Source organism: Barbus barbus (assembly GCF_936440315.1).
Source record: "Barbus barbus genome assembly, chromosome: 30".
Lineage (NCBI taxonomy): Eukaryota > Metazoa > Chordata > Actinopteri > Cypriniformes > Cyprinidae > Barbus > Barbus barbus.
The window spans coordinates 28051297-28073041 of record NC_136758.1 but is presented as its reverse complement, the minus strand read 5'-3'; the positions used below and the strand labels follow the sequence as shown (position 1 = coordinate 28073041).

Genomic DNA, 21745 nt, shown 5'->3' with positions numbered 1-21745 from the left:
TATATATATATATATATATATACCTGCCAAAGTATCGATATATTATAGAATCCTCTATACAAGTCCCAATGCATTTTTCTGCATTACCTTAATGGTGAGAGTGCTGGCGATAATGGTGTCAATTCTGTCACAGAAGGGATCAAACTTCTTATCGCTGCGACGGATCACGTCATGTTTGAGGATGTAACCCGTCCTGCCGTTAAACTCAAACAGAGCCATGTTGAGCTGCATGGGGAAATCTATAGCACCAAATACAGATCACACCATTAAACCCACAGACACATCAGTCTTATTAATAACAAAGAGTTCATGTGCTTGGTGGACAGCTTTTAAATGCACAAATTTGCAAATTATACATTTTACACTTGTGGTTACTCGTCATATTAAAATATTAAAGACAAGTGAAGGTTAACAAAGAGAAAAGATTTGCAGGGATTTTCAAACTTTTCTATCAGCTCAATCCCTTTGACCTAAAATATTTACTTGTAAAATCCCTGAAATGTAATATTTCAATAATTTAACAACACATATGCATGCTCACAATTCAGTTGATGGTCACATGACTTTCAGGTGAACAAATAAAAATAGTTTTATAAAATGTAGAAATATTACAAATTACTAAAAAATACATTTTAAATATATATGTTTATTTTTTTTTATAATTGTGATAGTTATTTTAAATAATTTTTGGTATTCTACATTTTTATGATTTAACTAAATATTAGTTAGGGGTGGTGATGGCGCAGTGGATAAGACACATGCCGTTGGTGTGAGAGACCCGGGTTCGAATCCACTGTGAGACACCAATGTGTCCCTGAGCAAGACACTTAACCCCCTAGTTGCTCCAGAGGCGTGCGACCTCTGACATATATAGCAATTGTAAGTCGCTTTGGATAAAAGCGTCAGCTAAATGAATAAATGTAAATGTAGTTATATTAAAGTTAAATAGTAGTAAATATTACTTTTCATCAACTCAAGAACCCCAGTTTTGGGAAACCCTGTGCTAATGTAATGACGTTTTTACAAGAACAAATCATTTTATGGACACAAACTGCCAGTGTTCGCTGTGATTTGGCTCGTCTCACCCATAGTCTGGTAGTTGAGCGCCACAAACTGGCAGCCGGCGGTCCAGAAGGGCTGAGGACTGTAGTTTGAAGAGTCCACACGGGTTCCTTTAGGGTAGATACGGCTCATCTGCCTCTTATTATATCTACAGTCATCAGTTTAGGAAAGCACTGACATCCAAACACCAGAAAACACTGAATCTAAGTCTAACTGAGAGAAAAGGATACTCCACCCAGTCCACAGCGTTCTTAGCGATCAGACTCTCCCCTTTGGTTTCCACGAAGGAAGAGATGACAAAACTCTTGTTTTTTTCTAAATTGGGACAGAATCAGATGGTGAAAACACATCAATATGAAATACTTTTTTTTACAAGTTTAGAGATTTGTCAGCTTTATACAAGCATCATGGGATGGAAAGAAAAACAACAGATCCAGTCCTACTATGCAGCACATTTTCATGTCTTATAATAAAAGTAAAGTAAATATATATATATATATATATATATATATATATATATATATAAATATACAGCACCTTTAAATCATTTCACTACATTTTATTGGTTTATACATTTGATTTAGCATATTTATAGCTCAAAGGGGAATCATTTGCCAAAAAAGCTCATATTTATTGTGTAATATGGCCTAAGAGAAGGTTTCAGGTGCATTTATGTATTCATCACACACATATGAGCGTGAACTCACTGGCTGCATTCTCAAAAGAGATGAATTTGTTAGGCTGTACGTAATTGACCAGAGCGGACATCTCCTCGTACGCGGTCACTTCCTGTCCAGCGGTTCCCTGAGAGGCAAGGACAAATAATGCAGACTCAATAGATGTTGATTTCTTTTAGCAAACGATTACTTATGAAAAGCAAATTGGAGTGTCTTTACTGCATGGACAGTTTCACTGCAGCATACACTGCTTTTTAAATTTTTATTAATTATATATAAATTAATAATTTTATTCAGCAAGGATGCATTAAAATGATCAAAAAGTGCCAATAAATACATAATAAATTGCATAATAAAAGACAAAATAATTGCTGTTCTTTTGAGCTTTCTATTCATCAAAGAATCTTGAAGAATAACATGTATCACAGGTTTCACAAAAATATAACTGTTTTCAACATTGATAATAATCAGAAATGTTTCTTGAGCAGAAAATCATCATATTAGGATGATTTCTGAAGATCATGTGACACTGAAGACTGGAGGAATGATGCTGAAAATTCAGCTTTGATCACAGAAATAAATTACACTTTATCAGATATTCACATAGAAAAGGTTATTTTAAATTGTAATAATATTTCACAAATTGTGCTGTTTTTATTTTGGTCAAATAAATGCAGCCTTGGTGAGCAGAGGAGACATTTATAAGCTTTAAAATGTGCATTTCTGAATTTCTGGGATTTGAGCCTTCAATCTTATAATTATCAGCCTCAAAAGTTCCTCAAAAGAGGCCAGAAGTGATCTACTTCACCTCATCAGAGTTCTTCATCTTCTCTTCGTCCTGATCATCGTGGTCATCATGCTCTTCATGATGGTCATCTGTTAGATCGGTTAGACACAAAATACTGTTATTTCCTGCCTTTTTGTTTTTTGACACTAAAGCCGGCCCATCAAATAATCTTCACAAACACAGCAAGCACCAAAAGTATTTGGACGCTTCATAGAAAACTAGTCTGAGGACTGGTTAATGGATGAACTGACCGGTTGCATGCGGCGGGTCGCTGGCCTCTGGGTTAGCTGGAGCGGGTTGGTTTGGATCGGCGGGTTGGTTGGACTCAGAATCGTCCGCAGGTCCGTTTGCTTGTTCTGGACCGGACGGTTTCTTGGCCTGTTCTGGTTTGCTGGGAGGTGCGCTGCTTTTCTTGTTCTTGATCAGTATTTTACCCATCAGCTCAGATGGACTCGGCACTGGATGACCTGCCTTCAGCTGAAAAACAAAACCACAGAAGATCAGATGAGATAGTAAACAGAATTACTACTAACAGCGTGTAATACAACATTATTGATAACACTTTACAGTAAGGTCCCATTAGTTAATGTTCATTAACTTACAGTATTTATTCATCTTTGTTAACGTTAATTAATAAAAGCACAACCATTCATTGTTAGCCCAGGTCTGTTGAAAAATATTAAAAATAAAACTTTTAATTATGTTTTAATGAACATTTAATTCAACAACAACGAAGATTAACGATTGCTTTATAAGCATCATCCATTGACTAATATAGTTAACTAATATAAACAAATTTAACCTCATTGCAAAGTGTTACTGGTTTATTTTTCTAACTGGTTACCTTTTATTGAATTTTATATTTTATTTTAGTATTGTATTTTATTTAATTTATAATTTCTGTTCACATTTTCTTCTCCACTAGTCCATATGAAATGCTTTATAAATGTTTTTATTATTAGCTCATATTAACTAATGTAGTTAACTAATGGATCTTTATTGTACATTGTTCATTTTAGTTAATGCAACTGATCACCATTTATTTTACTTTAGAAGTATTTTTTATTGTTAGTTCATATTAACTAATATAGTTAACTTATCTAATGTTAACAAACAGAACCTTAATGTAAACTGGTTCCCCTTTGTTTTTTTTCTCATTTTTGATCACATTTTTTGGCACCACTTGTCAATACCTTAGAATTATTATTTTTTATTTGTAGTTCATGTTAACTCTTATAGTCAGAAAATGGATCCTTCTTGAAAAGTGGTCTATTTTATTATTTTTAATCACATTTTTATCTTCACCACTCAATCTCAAATGATCCTGTGGTGTGACAAATTACATTTTTTATTAATAAAAATAATTTTCAGATGTTCTGTGTTGTCTCTCAATTAATTTGAGCTCATATAACAGAATTGTTCAAATGCTTTTTTTAAATAGTATTAGGTGGAGTATAACATCAACTTTCTAAATGTATTTCAACTCTTTATATATTTGCTGAATAACGTTAAAATAATAATTGGCCCAGTGTAGATATACTGTATATATCACAAGTGTTTGAATTAGTGCTGCCAAACAATTAATTGCATCCAAAATAAAAGTTTCTGTTTACATAATATATCTACGGAAGTTCTAAGCGGCCATGCATTATTATAATTTTTCTGTCTTGTTTTCTCGTGATCACGACATAACGAGTTGTTTTGTCATTATCACGACTTAATTTTCTCGTGATCTCGACATAACGAAAGTTGTTTTGTCGTTATCACGACTTAATTTTCTCGTGATCTCGACATAACGAAAGTTGTTTTGTCGTTATCACGACTTAATTTTCTCGTGATCTCGACATAACGAAAGTTGTTTTGTCGTTATCACGACTTAATTTTCTCGTGATCTCGACATAACGAAAGTTGTTTTGTCGTTATCACGACTTAATTTTCTCGTGATCTCGACATAACGAAAGTTGTTTTGTCGTTATCACGACTTAATTTTCTCGTGATCTCGACATAACGAAAGTTGTTTTGTCGTTATCACGACTTAATTTTCTCGTGATCTCGACATAACGAAAGTTGTTTTGTCGTTATCACGACTTAATTTTCTCGTGATCTCGACATAACGAAAGTTGTTTTGTCGTTATCACGACTTAATTTTCTCGTGATCTCGACATAACGAAAGTTGTTTTGTCGTTATCACGACTTAATTTTCTCGTGATCTCGACATAAAGAAAGTTGTTTTGTCGTTATCACGACTTAATTTTCTCGTGATCTCGACATAACGAAAGTTGTTTTGTCGTTATCACGACTTAATTTTCTCGTGATCTCGACATAACGAAAGTTGTTTTGTCGTTATCACGACTTAATTTTCTCGTGATCTCGACATAAAGAAAGTTGTTTTGTCGTTATCACGACTTAATTTTCTCGTGATCTCGACATAACGAAAGTTGTTTTGTCGTTATCACGACTTAATTTTCTCGTGATCTCGACATAACGAAAGTTGTTTTGTCGTTATCACGACTTAAATTTCTCGTGATCTCGACATAAAGAAAGTTGTTTTGTCGTTATCACGACTTAATTTTCTCGTGATCTCGACATAACGAAAGTTGTTTTGTCGTTATCACGACTTAATTTTCTCGTGATCTCGACATAACGAAAGTTGTTTTGTCGTTATCACGACTTAATTTTCTCGTGATCTCGACATAACGAAATTTGTTTTGTGGTTATCTGGACATAACGAAAGTTGTTGATCTCAACCTAAAAACCGTTTTCTCACGACGTAATTGTAGCTATCATGAGAAAATCAGGGTTGCTATAATTGTCTTCGACGATAAAGTTGCAGACCCGACAGCCTCCTTCTCAAGTGTCGAACACTTATGTGTAAGTCCTCAATCACTGACAGACACAGAGCTAAAATGTCCGAGTATGAATATGCATGACAAGTACTATTCTATCATGGATCAATGTAGTCGGTCACACACACAACACCTTCAATATTTGGGATGGTACTTATACCATATTTTTATTATTTCAGTTTGAGTGAGTCCCTGATCAAAGTAAAAGCGAATACGATCATCCATGATGCTGCGATGATGCTGCTGCTTCTATAGCATTTTCTCATGCCGAATACACAGAGAAAATTAAGTCGTGATAACGACAAAACAACTTTCGTTATGTCGAGATCACGAGAAAATTAAGTCGTGATAACGACAAAACAACTTTCGTTATGTCGAGATCACGAGAAAATTAAGTCGTGATCACGAGAAAACAAGACAGAAAAATTATAATAATGCATGGCCGCTTAGAACTTCCGTATATATCTGTGTATACTGTGTATAGTTATTATGTATATATAAATACACACCCATACAGTATATATTTTGAAAATATTTACATGTATATATTTCTATTCATATAATTTATATTATATATAAATATATTTAATATATAAATGTAACATTTTTCTTAAATATATACATGCATGTGTATATAATAAATATACACAGTACATACACATTTACTATGTAAATAAAAACTTTTATTTTGGATGTGATTAATAGTTTGACAGCACTAGTTTGAATCCAACAAAATGTGTCTCCACATCTGAACTCACAGGATATTTTTCCAGTACATCAACGAGCAGAGCGTCTCCAAAGATCGTCCTGCAGTAGCTGGCCATCTTCTCCTGCTGCTTCACTCTGAAACAAACACGTGATCTCATTTATATCATATCAGAAATATCACCGCATCAAACCTGCCGTATGAGGAGAAAAACGTGTCTTACGAATCAACGTGGTTCTCAAACGAAAGGACAACAGGATACTTGGATGTTTTGAAGGCACTCTCAGCAATCGCTTCAATCACATCCTAAAGTCATAAAATAAGAACATTTTAATTAAATTTCCTTCCTCATCATTGTGAAAAAGGAGTGTGCTTAATCATATTGAATGTGCACTTGTTCAAATGTCAAATAAAGTAAAGTATATAAATATAATGTGATAAGACCTTGCTCAACTACTGAGGTGCTAAACCATTCAGGGTTTTATAAGTAATTAGCAAGATTTTAAAATCTATACGACGTTTAATAGGGGGCCAGTGTTGACAGAACCATACTTCCTGGTTCTAGTAAGGACTCTAGCTGCTGTATTTTTGGACCAGCTGGAGTTTGTTTATTAAGCGTGCAGAACAACCACCCAATAAAGCATCGCAATAATCTAGCCTCGAGGTCATGAACGCATGAATTAACGTTTATACATTTGACAATGAGAGCATAGGTCGCAATTTAGATATATTTTTGAGATTGAAAAATGCAGTTTTACAGATGCTAGCATAACAGTGAAAGCTAACACCATGTCTTCCTGATAATATCTCCCAAGGGTAACATGTAAAGCGTGAAAAAGTACCGGCCCTAGTACTGAGCCTTGAGGTACTCCATACTGCACTTGTGATCGATATGATACCTCTTCATTCACTGCTATGAATTGATGGCGGTCAGATAAGTACGATTTGAACCATGCAAATGCACTTCCACTAATGCCAACAAAGTGTTCTAGTCTATTCAAAAGAATGTTGTGGTTGATAGTGTCGAACGCAGCGTTAATACCCAGTAGCACTAATAGAGAGAGATACAATAGTTACAATAGAGAGATAACAAATGTTAAAAAGTATATTTAAAAAAAAAAAAAATTAGATAGTATAATATTAATGAAATGAAAGGTCAGTTAAGTAACTAAAAAAGAGACACTTTCATGATTGTTTCTTAACAAACTTAAGTATACTTAAAAACCATAATATGTCAAATTAGGTTTTTTATTTTAAAGGACATTTTAAATAGCTATGTTTTAATGATTTTGATTTTAATGTTTTAATAAATGTTCAAATTAAAAATAACTAAGATAAATAAGTGCTTTGAAGTATCTTTTTACTGTTAGTTGATGTTAACTAATATAGTTAACTAATGTTAACAAATGGAAGCCTACTGTAAAGTGTTACCGGTGCAACTAACATGTAAATTAAATGCCCAAAAACAATGCACTTATTTTGCACTTAAGTATATTTCTTTAAAGTATGTTATTTCTATAATAAGTACTCTTTTGAAAAGTATTCTAAAGGGTGCTTCTTCTTCCTGAGGTAATTTATGCATATTTAGGTTTTGATTCAGTAAATCAAAGCAATTAATAATCTGCTGTAAAGCTGTAGTTGACCTGTCTTGATTTCTGTCAAATGTAGCTTCTACTTTTTATAATGAGCCTCCACTGTGCATCCCATAATCACAGCGAGAGCTCTGATTGGAGGAACCGACCTTGAAGAGGATCTCGGTTGTCATGGTGAAGCCGTGGGTGATGATTGGCTCTTCATCCGGCGGTTTGCCCTTCCAGCAGTCGAGCTCCAGACAGCGGCACCCGGCGAGGAGACACTGGCGGTACATCTCCGGAGACGAGACGCCCGTCAGCTGCCCCGCTGCACACAACACACGCTTTACTGGGTTTGATCTATTTATTTATCAAAAAACTAAACTAACGGTACCTGCTGAAGAAGTGTTAAAGCCAGGGCCAGAGGTACACTGCTGTTCAAAAGTTTGAGATCAGTAAGATATTTTATGTGTTTTAAAGAAGCTTTTTATGCTCATCAAGGCTGTATCTATTTGATCAAAAACTGCAATTTTGTGAAAAATTATTGCAATTTAAAATAACGGTTTTCCATTTTAAATGTAATTTATTTCTGTTATCAAAGCTGAATTTTCAGCATCATTAGTCCAGTCTTCATTGTCACATGATCCTTCAGAAATAATTCTAATATACTGATTTATAATCAGTGTTGGAAGCATTTGTGCCGCTTAATATTTTTTGGGTACCTGTAATACTTCTTTTAGGATTCTTTGATAAATAAAAAGTTAAAAAGAACAGAATTTACTCAAAATATAAATTTTGTGTTACAATATACACTACTATTCAAATGTTTGCGGTCATTAAATGTTTTATTTATTTTTTTCTTTTTTCTTTTTTTTTAAAGAAATTAACTTTTATTCAGCAAGGATGTGCTAAATGGATCATAAGTGATAGTAAAGCCTTATATTGTTAGAATTTTTAATAAATGCTGTTCTTTTTAAGAAAAAAGTATCACTGGTTCAAAAAAAGAGAAAAATTAAGCAGCACATAAATTTCAACACTGATAATAAATCAGCATATTATTATTTCTGAAGGATCATATGACACTGAAGACTGGAGTAATGATGCTGAAAATTCAGCTTTGATCACAGGAATAAATTATATTTTAATTTAATTATATAATCATAAGTATATTAAAATGGGAAACCAATGTTAGAAATTGCAATAATATTTCATAATATTACAGTTTTTTTCTCTATTTTTGATCAAATAAATACAGCCTTGTTGAGCATAAGAGACTCCATTAAAAACATTAAGGTCCCGGTTTGACAGACAGGGCTTAACTTAAGCCAGGACTAGGCCATATTTCAATTAGGATTTTAAAGTAATTTTTATAGACATGCCTTAGAAAAAAAACATTACTGGTGTGCATCTTGAGACAAAACAAGGGCACTGACATATTTCAAGATCAATCAGTACAAGTTTCTTTCAGTTAAAACAGCTCAGACTTACATTTTAGTCAGGGACAAGGCTTAAGCCTTGCCTGTGAAACTGGGGGTAAAAGTCTTAATTATCCCAAACTTTTGAATCTATCATCATTTTGAAACTATAATCACCTATCTGAACTCAATCAGAAAAATTTATCATTTTCAAGTGTTTATAATCAGTGTCGGAGAAAGTTACTTTTAAAAGTAATGCATTACAACAGTGCATTGCTCCCTAAAATGTAACTAATTATATTACTTAGTTACTTTTTATGGAAAGTAATGAGTTACATTACTTTTGAGTTACTTTTTAAATCTGGGCAGGTCTTGCTTGTTTGTTTTTAATATAAAAAAGTTATTCTTTTACAAATGTAAAAGCCCTTTCACACCAAAAGTGAAATGAATGCGCCTCAGGCTGAAGGAAATGTAGATTCACATCTGTACAGTAGAAGACGCAGCTCATGAAGAATATGATCATCGAAGGTCAGTAGCAAAGACATGGGTTAATATAATGGGATTAAATACACAATGATATTTGTCTTATTTAACATATTTAATTATCGCAGGTTTGTATAACATTACGAGTTTGCATTTGACTGTTTTTATTGATTTTGAGGAATACTGAATGTGTTTTTGTGCAAGTGAGATGATTAAATACATGATCTTACTGTAGTTCTAGACTAAATATGATCATGTTCACACACAACGCTCTGCACTTACTCCTGATTTCTCTCAATATGGCAACACAAGAGCTGTCATTATTTTTTTGAAAAAGTAACTCAGATATTTCCTTCTAAATTAAAAATTAATGCATTACTTTACTAGTTACTTTAAAAAAGTAATCTGATTACATAAGTGTTTTTAAGTCTTCAGTTTAAACATTAATGTGATTTTATAGTGATTTTAAGCCATTCAAGTGCAAGATTTCTGTGCGCTCACGTACTGAGTTGAAGTCTCTGTTACGTCTTTTTGAGCAAATACAGACAAAATTGAGCGAAAATGCACGTCTCAATGAGTATCCATGTAAACACTGTCAGTAATGACTTAAGTGAATGTAAACAGTTAAGAAAATGTGTCAATATCCGTGCATTCGTACAGCAGCCTCCTTCTGTTTCCTTAAAGTTAATCAAACAATAAAAGAAAAGGAAGAATCTCTCTCTGGTCTTATGTAGCTTTAATAGGTATCTGTGTATATTTACTTCATACAGTAATACAGTTTTCACAAGCATTGTAGAGTACTGTTTATTTAAGCTATCTTTGTTTATTGTATTTATTTGTGTTAGTGCTTGTAATAAGTTTATTTGTTCTCATTTTTTATTATTAACTGTATACTTGTCTTTAGTGTTTGAACTTTATATGTATTAGTTATTTCTGTTATCATAAATGGGTATCAAGGATTGTGAAATTTCACATTTCAAGTTAAAAACAATAAAAGCAATCAGTTTCAAATCAATGTCTGTAAAATCCTCAGTGTTTAGTTTTTTTCCTCACCTGTGAGATAGGTGTTGTGGGAGGATTTGACGAAGTAATGTGGGATTGGTTGGGTCATATCATGACTTTGGGCCAGTTTGTCCAGTTTCACCACTGATGTCTCAGATCCCATCAGGTAAAACATCAAACCCTCTGGAGAAATCTGACCTGCAGCAGCAGCAAAAGCTTGAATGAATCTTCACAAATATACAGTCACACAGCCTCTGGTTCAACCAGGCTCAGTTTTGTTTTTTAAGCTGACTGGCTTACAGGCTGATAATTCACGGATCTTTTATACAGTTTTTTTATTATATTATATTATATTATTATAGTTTTTATTTTATTTTAATTTTATGTTAAAGTTTTATTAATTTTATTGTGTATTTTTGTCATTTTATTAGTTATGTTCTTTAAATGTATATATAGTTTTCATAAATTTTATATTATTATTATTATTATTTTATACTGTATTATAATATTTATTAATATTTGGAGCTGTTACAGTATATTCAAATTTTACATTTTAAATTTTGGAAAAATATTTTTATTTTATTATTTAATTTTATTTGTATTGTATTGTATTTTAATTTATTATATTTTATTTTAAACATGAATAAAAGTGTTGCCAGTGGATCATAAATCCATAAATGTAAGAATACTATAAATGTAAGAATTGTAATGTTAATGAAAGATACATTAAAAACATAAATAAAAAATTACTAAATTAAAATTAAAGCTATATAAAAAAATCAGACAAAGGCACAAAAATAAATAAAACTGAAAACATAAAAAAGCTAATTCAAAATTAATGATTAATTAAATCAATAATACTAAAGTAACACTGCATCTCAGATACATTCATCTTGCATGTTTAGATATGTTTTATTGTAAAAAATGAATAATTAAACTGAACTCACCGCGGCTGGCGTTGGACGAGCTCGGTTCATATTTGTCTATGAGATTCTTCACCTGCTCGGTTCTGATGAGTGGAAACAGCTCCTCATTGAGACGGGAATCTCGCTGTTTCTCGTTCAGAAACTTGGTCATCATCTCCTTCGTCATGAAACCCTTTCCTTTGGTGCTATGGAGGTCGTAATCAAACACTGATTCATGAGAATTTTTTTAATTGTGCATGTGTCAAATGAACATATGCAGTGTATTCACTCACAAGGATGTGAAGATTTCATTGATTTCAGGTCTGGGACAGAGATTCAGGATGAAGGTCTTGAACGCCGCTTCAGTGAACACATCAGGCTTAATGGTGTCAAACTGACAACACAAGACGACTGATGGTTAAATACTGTATAAACACACTCATATACAAACATAATATAAACACACACACACGCGCGCGCGCGCACACACACACACACACACACACCTTTCCTTTCGGGAGATTTGCTGCAGCCAGAGCAGCTTCCACTCTTTTCTTGTCTGCTGGAAACATCTTTAAGATGCTGAGATGAAAGATCATTATGAGAAGATCTCACATAAAATATTAACCTGATATGACAAGTATCATTTTAATGAGCGACAATAAACCCATTAGCACATTTTCCTAAGAGAAACTTGAATCCCAAATGCTGTACCGTTCAAAAGTTTGGGGTCAGTAAGATTTTTATGCTCACCAACGTTGCATTTATTTGATAAAAAAAAAAGACAAAAACAACAATAATGAAATTATTATAGAAGAACGGTTTTCTATGTGAATAATATTATGTCAAGTATAATTGATTGCTGTGATCAAAGCTGTATTTCCAGCATCATTACTCCAGTCTTCAGTGTCACATGATCTTCAGAAATCATAATAATATACTGATTTACTGCTCAAGAAACATTTCTGATTATTAGCAATATTTTTCTTACTTTTTAACAGGAATTTTTCCATCTTTGTTGGTCTGCAATGAAAGGCGGACATACCTATAAAGAAGACAGAAACAAGAAAAACGTCAATGTAATAATTATCAGAAGCCTATCAGGAATATTTGTCATGTCATGACTAGTCTGAAATTGATCCTCACACTTTCTCCAGGAAGACCTGTCTGCAGGCGTTTGCTCTCATTGTGTTATATGCTATCGCCAGGATGTCATCTGCCCATGTCTGTGCCACAAAGAAACTTAGATTAGAAAAACATGATCATCTGAAAATGGTCCTCTGCAGTGAATGGGTGCCGTCAGAATGAGAGTCCAAACAGCTGATAAAACATCACAATAAACCACACACTCCAGTAAGAAACAAATCCATCAAGACGTTTTAACTTTAAACCATCGCTTCTGTCTAAAATGATGAGTGCATATTCCATAATAATGCTTCCTCCAGTGAAAAAGTCCATCTCCCGTTGTCTCTCACACCACAATCCAGCCACATATTTGTTTAGAGCTGTTTTGGCTTGTAAATTGATCTGTGCAGATTTCTCTCCTGATTCAGGCCAAACCACTTTTACATTGCACTGAAAAAAAAAAAAAAAAAAAAAAAAAAAAAAAAAAAAAAAGTTGAGAATTTTTTGAGTTCTCTCAACTTTTTGTTGTATAAAGTTAAAACAACAAGTTGAGAAAACTCAAAAATCTGCTAAAGCTGGTTGCTTTAAAGTTCTCTCAACTTCTGATTTTTTACAGTATTGTTTTCTCAACTTGTTGTTTTAAGTTTATACAACAATAAGTTGAGAGAACTAAAAAATCTACTGAAGCTGATTGCCTTAAATTTTTAAGTTTGCTCAACTTTTTTTTTTTACAGTGTGGAGGAAGCGTTATTATGGATTATGGACTCATATTTTAGTTAAAAACCTCTTAATGCTGGATTTGTTTCAGCTTTTGTCTTCTCCAGATGTTAACTGATGGACTGGAGTGGTGTGGATTATTGTGATGTTTTTATCAGCTGTTTGGACTCTCATTCTGACGGCACCCATTCACTGCAGAGCAAGTGATGCAATGCTACATTTCTCCAAATCTGATGAAGAAACAAACTCTTGGAAGGCCTTAGAGTGAGTAAAAGCTCAGCCAAATTTTATTTTGGAGTGAACTATTCCTTTAATACTTTGTTTAAATCAATAACAATAGTGTTGCTTTACTGAACAAACAGCACTAATAACAAACCCAGCCTGCGTTCAGTTCAGTCAGATGTGTTTATAATGCATTCACCCACCAGAGGGCGTATGATAAACCTTTGAGGCACACAGAAATAACATAATTCATCTGCACTGCAGCTTATTAGTGGCAGGATATGAAAATCATAGACTCATAAAACCCATTTCCGAACCACAAAGACCAGCGGCTGCTTTGATTGGAACATTAGTCCTGATAAACATGTGGCTGCAGTCATTCAACACTCAAGAGCACGAGAGACCATTATGAGTGCACTATCTATCTATCTATCTATCTATCTATCTATCTATCTATCTATCTATCTATCTATCTATCTATCTATCTATCTATCTATCTATCTATCTATCTATCTATCTATCTATCTATCTATCTATCTATCTATCTATCTATCTATCTATCTATCTATCTATCTATCTATCTATCAAGTGTATTGAAGTATGTGATTATGGTTAAATGAAACACATTTATGAAGTATGCTACCTGAGACACTTCTTTAGCAGCGAAGAAGTTGTGATAGGTGAGGTTGACTGTATCTGGTCCTGTCACGATGGTCAGCGCTTTGGCCAGATGATGGCTGTCAGGGAAATCCATGTTGAAGACGTTACGAATCTTTGGATGCTGAAAGAGGAAGACAATCATACGACATTGCTTGAGAATATGAAACGTTGTCTAAAAAGTACCTGAACACTAAAACAGCACTTCAGATTTCTGAAAGTCACTCCATCAAACGTTAAAATATTAAAGCAAGTGACGTTTAAGAGGGAAAGCTCTAGAAACTCTAAACATTTCATTCATGACATCTGCTTTCCATACATGACCTATCAACAAGAAAAACCCAGACTGGCAAACAAATCCGGCTTCATGCAAATGTGTGAAGGGAGAACAGCTGTGTGTGTGTGGAGAGACAAAGAACACCATTTCATTTATATAGAAAAATTCATATATCAAATATAACATCTCAATAACATCCTATCTAATAGTATTTTAAAATGTGCATGCCAAAAATGCTCCTCTGATGCGAGATGCTTTGGATAATGCATCTGCTAAATGCATACATCTAAATGTATTTTTGTATGTTAATGCTGTATGTCAGTAGTTGCTGTGGTTCTTCGATGTGAACATGAGTCCGCTGTGGTTGATGTGATTGCTGTGTAAGTGGATGTTTCTGCTGAACGCTGCTGTTTGCAAGGCAAATTCACACAAATGCTCAATGCAACAGAGACCTCAAACACTGACACTCCGTCTGAAGGCCGGCAGGTCTGTTTAGTCATAAAGAAAGTTCTGAGTCATGCAACAACAAACACATTACATAACATGGATAGGGCACATACTTTAGGGAGTTTGGCATATTTTCCTGCTCTTGTGTCCCTGATGGTGGCGATATCCAAAAACTCAGTTTCCTGCAGGACGGAGAGACACAGGATGTGACATCACAGATAATGCGGGATACATAATTTCTGTTGTTCTAACACTAGAGCGTGATGTTAGCAACACCAAGGTCATGAATTCGATTCTAGAGAAAACATGAACTGATCAAATGTATAATTTCATGTTTTAAGAAAAGCATCTGCTTAAAGCATAAATGTAAGGGTTGAGGAGACAGAAAACGACAAACAAGACCTTACAAATCACATTATATTGTGTAAAATTGTCTTATTGTTAACTAAAACTAAAATATAAAACTAAAACTATTACAAATCGTTCTTGTTAATTGACATGAAGCTAAAATATTACATTAAAAAATAATAATAAATGAACCTTAAAATGTAAAAATTGGAACGTAGAAATGTTGCCTTGGTTTAGGTTGAAGTAAAATTAAAATGACTAAAACCAAAATAAAAACAACTAAATATAAATAAATAAATATGACAAAAGCACATAACACACATACAAATACTTCAAATTAAAATTTAAACATATAAAAATACAAGCTCATTCAAAACATGAATAAATACTATAATACACACACACGCATACACACAGTATACACACTATTTTATATAATACTAAAATGCACACACACACACACACACACACACACACACACACACACACACACATATATATATATATATAATGTATTTTTGAATATTTATTTAGCTTTCATTTATTTTTATTTCAGTTTTACTTAATTTTATTACTCTACTACTACTAATATTTTAGTAATACATACAATAAAATCTGATTTTGGGTCTGGATTATATTGACCCCCAAATATGCTTTTTGTTTAAGGTAAAGGAGTGATTATATAAACCCAAGTGAACTTGATTGATAAAAATGGATAAAAACATAAAGTTGATGATTATGAGCTCGATGCGTTTGAATGTACATTTTCACACAATATGCTGTCAGATCTGTGCATGTTTATATCCAGCAGCCCAGAATGTTTCTCTGCCCACAGAAGAAGATCTGACACACTGCAAACCTTCATCAGCACAAATCAATATTCACACACACACACACACACACACACACACACACACACACACACGCGCGCGCGCGCGAGGCCTGCAGCTATTATGAATATTATGTTTGAATGATGCTACTCTCATAACAGGCAGGGCATTGCAAAATTAATCTAATACATGTATATTTAAAATGTAAAATATATACATTATCATTACATGATCAAATTATGATTTTTTCAGCTATTAGAGCAAATGCTACCATGGTAGTATGATGGTGCTCTTTGAATTACCATGTAAATACTGTGGTACATGGATATGGTAATCATACTGTATCATAGTAAATGTCAAAATGCTGTGGTATTACCAGCACTGTACTGTAGTACAGTAATTTTTGTGAGTGTAAGTGGGATTTCAGGTAATAATTTAATATATTTTGTTTCAGCTGACAAAGAAAGGCTTGCAAATTACATTAACTAATAAACATAAAACAAAAATGCATAAATGTAAGAAGTGAAATATGATGAAATATTCTTAGTTTTTATATCATATAGTCATGAGTAGCACAGGTATATTTGTAGCAATAGCCAACAATACACTGTATGGGTCAAAATTATCCATTTTTCTTTTATGCCAAAAATCATGAGGGTATTAAGTAAAGATCATGTTCCATGAAGATATTTTATCAATTTCCTACTGTAAATATATCAAAACTTCATTTTTGATTAGTAATATGCATTGCTAAGAACTTCATTTGAACAACTTTAAAGGAGATTTTCTCAATATTTAGATTTTTTTGCACCCTCAGATTCCAGATTTTCAAATAGTTGCATCTCAGCCAAATATTGTCCTAACAAACCATACATCAATGGAAAGATTATTTATTCAGCTTTCAGATGATGCATAAATCTCAATTTCGAAAAAATGTCTACTTATGACTGGTTTTGTTGTCCAGGGTCACATATATTGAATATAGAGTATAAGTTTTTATTTTTTGGTAGAAGCAGCAGAAAAACAAAGTTGAATTCCTATTTTACCTTGCTCTGATTGATCCAGTACAGGTAAAATCCTTTCGAATCCATCTTCATGGTGACTGGTATGGTTTTCTTGGAGTCCTGTCAAGAGTTTTTATTATAGAACTATAAAATATATCTCAACATAATACAAATGAAAAACATACACCACAGAAATGGACCATAAACACAAATCTGACTGTTCAAGAGGCCCATTTTCATTAAAAACAAATATATAAAAAAAACTATTTTGTCCCATAAGAATTATGTGTTTTTATCCAAAACACTGGATCATTTTCAGCCTGTTGCGCAGTCAAATATGAATCCATTACCCAATATTGACTAGAATCTCATATGTTTATATGAATCCTAATTCTGATCCCGTCCACTTACTTCTTTCCATTTTGTGAACCTGTCTCCCTTCACCAGATACTCTTTGACATCAGGCTCCTGAAGCGAGTAGCGGTTTCGGTTCATTTTGGACGGATCACCACACTAATGTGGTCTAAAGCTTCAGTCCTGAACTCATTGTCCCCGGTGAGAATGATGGAGTTTGGGGATACTCGGCTAAAATGAGCTGGCAGGACGTCCAGCCTTCAATATGCATTGCAAATGAGCGTCGAGAGCGGCCCGGACCCACCCTGCTCACGTTTACACCATTTATCTGTGCTAGCATGTCAAAAATCTAACTATAGAGCAGCATAGGACGGAATTGAATGTATAGATTCATAAGATTTGTGTATATGAATTTAATATCAATTTCCATGCATTTGGATTACACACTTTTAACTAAACAAACTTATACATTTGTGATGCATATTTGTCAGTCATACATAAATGAAACAGGTCATACTTCATGTTATAATTTATTATTAACTATTTACATCTATTTGATTTTATTTAAATAATCAGCATAAATCAGTTCACGGTGAAATTAAATTAAATGAATGTATTCAGTTAAAAAGTATGAACTTAATTAAAATATGGAATAAGCTATAGTTAGTTAGACTGAAACAAATTAGATTTATTGATGATAAATAAATATATAAATCTGGTTGTTGTGTGTTTAAAACACATTCAGTTTATTAGTACTATTACAGAAATCGGACCTGTTTCATATGACTTACAAAATATGCATCATATTTATATATAATTCAAATAAATAAATATTAAATCAAGGCATAAATAATAAGTGAGCTAATAATAAACTAATGTTTAGTTTAGGCAACTTGACGTTAATTTAAGGGATATTTTAGTTGACTAAACTAAATATTTTAAGTCATTTTTTTAAGGTGAAACAATTTTTTTTTTACAATGTATGTTCTAACAACGTTTCGGTAATGTTACAATCAAGTTATGAAAGCATTATTTCTCTAACTATTGAAAACTTCCAAATTTTTTAAAATGTTTGCCTTGGTTATGTGAATATTAAAGGAACATTCCATTTTATAACTTTCTAAACATTTGGAATGTTACTTTTTAACGTTCTGAAACAAGTAGCTACATTTAAAGAATGTGTAAATAATGTTTCTGTGGTAACATTGTGTCTGAGCGAACATTTACTGGAATGTTTGTTCATAACTTTGCCAGAACGTTCTGAAAGTGTATATGATTGATTATTATTTGACAAGCATATGGCAAGCACCAAATTTCACCTGCGTGAACAAGGTTTGACAATATTAATGATGTAAGATTAGAATATGTAAATATTAGCATGGCTCTCGTTGATGGGTTTGACACACAGATTGACGTTAAATAGATTCATTACTATATTCATTCATACTTTGAGTTCATTCAGCTGCTCAGTTTGAGTAAAATCAGTGTTTAGAGATGAATCTGGTCTAGGACTGTGGTTCAGAACAATGTTCATGTCGTTTGGCTAATAGTCAAATATGAGCTGACACATGGAAATCATCACAGAACACATTAACATGAGGCTGTTTCCTAAACTACACATATTCACTTAACAAGAATACATCAGAAGAGTCAAGTACACATTTTATTAAATAGGATGTTGTGTTCATTAATATTATACTTTTATGTGGCCACACATATACACATTTATCTAGCCAAATATGGATATGACAGAGTTGAACTGTGTTAAAATAAAGCTTTGTTTTAAATAAAATGTAATAAAAATGGTTACTTTTAAAAAATGATGAATTTTGTATTTTTATTATTATTTTGTATGTATATAATTATACACTCTATATGTGTGTGTGTATATAATCCACCCCAATCTTAATCCTAAAAGACAAAAAATACAAATACAATATACAAGTTCATACCCCTACAAAGAAACTTTTAACATTTTTATTATATTTTGTTGTTTACATAACATTATTCTTTTTTATTATATGTATTTTAGTATTTATTTCTGCCATTTATATATATAAATATCAAACGATTAATCGCATCCAAAAGTTTTTGTTTACATAATATATGTGTGTGTACATTTATTATGTATATATAAAAGCACACACATATATTTAGAAAATATTTACAATAAAATAAAATATGTATTTGTATTTACATGTATATATTTATATTAATATATAAACATGACATATTTCTCTTAAATATATACATGCATGTGTTTATATTTATATATACATTATAAAAATACACAGTACACACAAATATATTATGTGAACAAAAACCTTTATTTTGGATGCAATTAATCATGATTAATCGTTTGACAGCGCTAATATATACACTTTATATTACACACACACACATGACCTAAATCTTCAACAAAAAAAGTTCACTAAAATAACATAAAATAATAACAAAAATCAATAAAATAATCATTTAAATGTTGTGGCTTTAGTAGTAAGTACATAAATACAAACACAGATTTATAAAATAAAGCTGTTAACTAATTACTGGTAATCATAAATACTGTAATAAAGCAACATATGTTTGGTTTGGTATAATCATACACCTTTAGAACGAGGTTGAGAGTGTCTCACAGCGGCTCAGTGAGATGAACCAGACCATCAGTGCTGGACAGCAGTGATTGGCTCCTACCGGCCGGCCAATCAGAGCAGGACATCATGGTGCAGGATTGGCTCCTGCAGCAGCAGCACTTCCAGGTGATGTGGTGTCAATCAGGTCCTGTGGCATCAGAGGACAGTCAGGCGAACATCCAGCAGCCCCTGCAGGAGAATCTGTTCGAATGTCACAATTAACCACTTAATTACTGATGGGAGGGGTCTGCAACTGATGGGTTAAAGAGGTCAGTACAGCAGACTATTATCAATAACAAATGATTATGCATGTTTAGTCCATCAGTGAGGATGCTTAAGGGAAATGCATCTTTATGCAACTTCATGTTCAATTAAACAAACATTTGCATTCACTGCAAATGTTAAATCATTTTGCTTTCATCCAAAATGAAGGAAACAAATGATTTATCATAGAACAAAACATACAGTCGATGCATAATGTAGTAGATAATTTATTTTAATGGATCTATAAATGATGTAAATGAAAATAACATCAGAAGGCTTCAATATTTCATATCAAATATTCATTGCACATTTACAAATGATTTATTATTTATCAAAAGCCCTAGTGGTAGGATTTCTATAAGTATCAGCAATGGTGTGGATATCATAAATGTCATAAAAACACTGCTTTCTTATTTTAATGAGTTAACACACAATATATATTAGACCTATATTATTAACATATTTAAAATAATATTATTTTGCAGGTTATTTTGAATAAAATGATATGATTTTTAAGGTATTTGGGCAGTGGGATATTGTTTGATTGACAGATCACATTTGTCCATCAGGTGTTGAGTTCTGATGGATTCATCCGAAGCGAGATCTGGTCATCTATAATAAAGGTATTTAACAAATATTATGTGTCATAACAGATCATTAACGGATGTACAAAGTGAGAATATTTTTATTTATAATTTATTTATTTAATAATAATAATAATATTTATCAATATTAAATGTAGGTCTAATATGTAAAGTGTTCCACTAAAAAACATTATTCTTGACTGTTATTAAAATTATTGCATTCAAGTTGATATGATTTTTTTAAACAGTTATCTGAGATGTTACCAGTGTTATCAACTATACATTTTGAATCAGTTTCATTATTTTCCGTGTTTATTTTAATTTTAGTTAAAATTTTAATAATTTTGTCGTGCTATTTTGTCATTTTTAGTAGTATTTGCTTTTTAAATAAAGTATTTATTTTATTTTTTATTTCAGTTTTAATTAATTAAGAAAACACCTGTGCAAAAATTGTCATTTAATTCGAATGCAGATGCTAAGATGTTTTAAATAGTTGTTTCAGTTTTATTTTGTCATTAATTGTATATATATTTGATTCATAAAATACGTTCTTATATCTGAATGCACAGAACAGCATTTTATAATATTTTTCAAATGCATTTTGATGAAAGTTATCATAAAGTGTTTCCAGACCTCGAGTGAAGTGATGAGGATCATGATGTTGGTGTGTTTTCTCTCTTCAGTCTCCGCTGGTCCTTTAAGAGCCTCCTCCTCCTCCTCTCCTGTATTTTTAGCTGATGAAGCCTCTTCTTCAGTTGAATAACACACACACACATGCAGATGTGTGTACAGTATGATGATCCGTCTCTTCATTCTCAGCCCTCTCTAA

The 21745-nt window shown here is 32.5% G+C and overlaps 1 protein-coding gene across 1 annotated transcript in view; it reads right to left on the bottom strand.

The window, feature by feature from the left end:
• The window catches only part of LOC306850483 (1-phosphatidylinositol 4,5-bisphosphate phosphodiesterase beta-2-like), a gene marked incomplete at both ends in the record, with an annotated part of 49753 nt that extends 32177 nt beyond the window's left edge, over positions 1 to 17576 (bottom strand). The window contains 19 exons of the mRNA XM_079386136.1: positions 88 to 239; positions 1086 to 1210; positions 1293 to 1377; positions 1770 to 1866; positions 2548 to 2615; positions 2778 to 3003; positions 6131 to 6215; positions 6302 to 6384; positions 7820 to 7977; positions 10601 to 10747; positions 11497 to 11660; positions 11748 to 11848; positions 11961 to 12036; positions 12446 to 12499; positions 12601 to 12680; positions 14162 to 14299; positions 15013 to 15081; positions 17124 to 17201; positions 17493 to 17576. Of these exons, the coding sequence (XP_079242262.1) occupies positions 88 to 239; positions 1086 to 1210; positions 1293 to 1377; positions 1770 to 1866; positions 2548 to 2615; positions 2778 to 3003; positions 6131 to 6215; positions 6302 to 6384; positions 7820 to 7977; positions 10601 to 10747; positions 11497 to 11660; positions 11748 to 11848; positions 11961 to 12036; positions 12446 to 12499; positions 12601 to 12680; positions 14162 to 14299; positions 15013 to 15081; positions 17124 to 17201; positions 17493 to 17576 (2070 nt within the window). The remainder of the gene's footprint in view (positions 1 to 87; positions 240 to 1085; positions 1211 to 1292; positions 1378 to 1769; positions 1867 to 2547; positions 2616 to 2777; positions 3004 to 6130; positions 6216 to 6301; positions 6385 to 7819; positions 7978 to 10600; positions 10748 to 11496; positions 11661 to 11747; positions 11849 to 11960; positions 12037 to 12445; positions 12500 to 12600; positions 12681 to 14161; positions 14300 to 15012; positions 15082 to 17123; positions 17202 to 17492) is intronic.
• Between the last annotated feature and the right edge of the window lie 4169 nt (positions 17577 to 21745).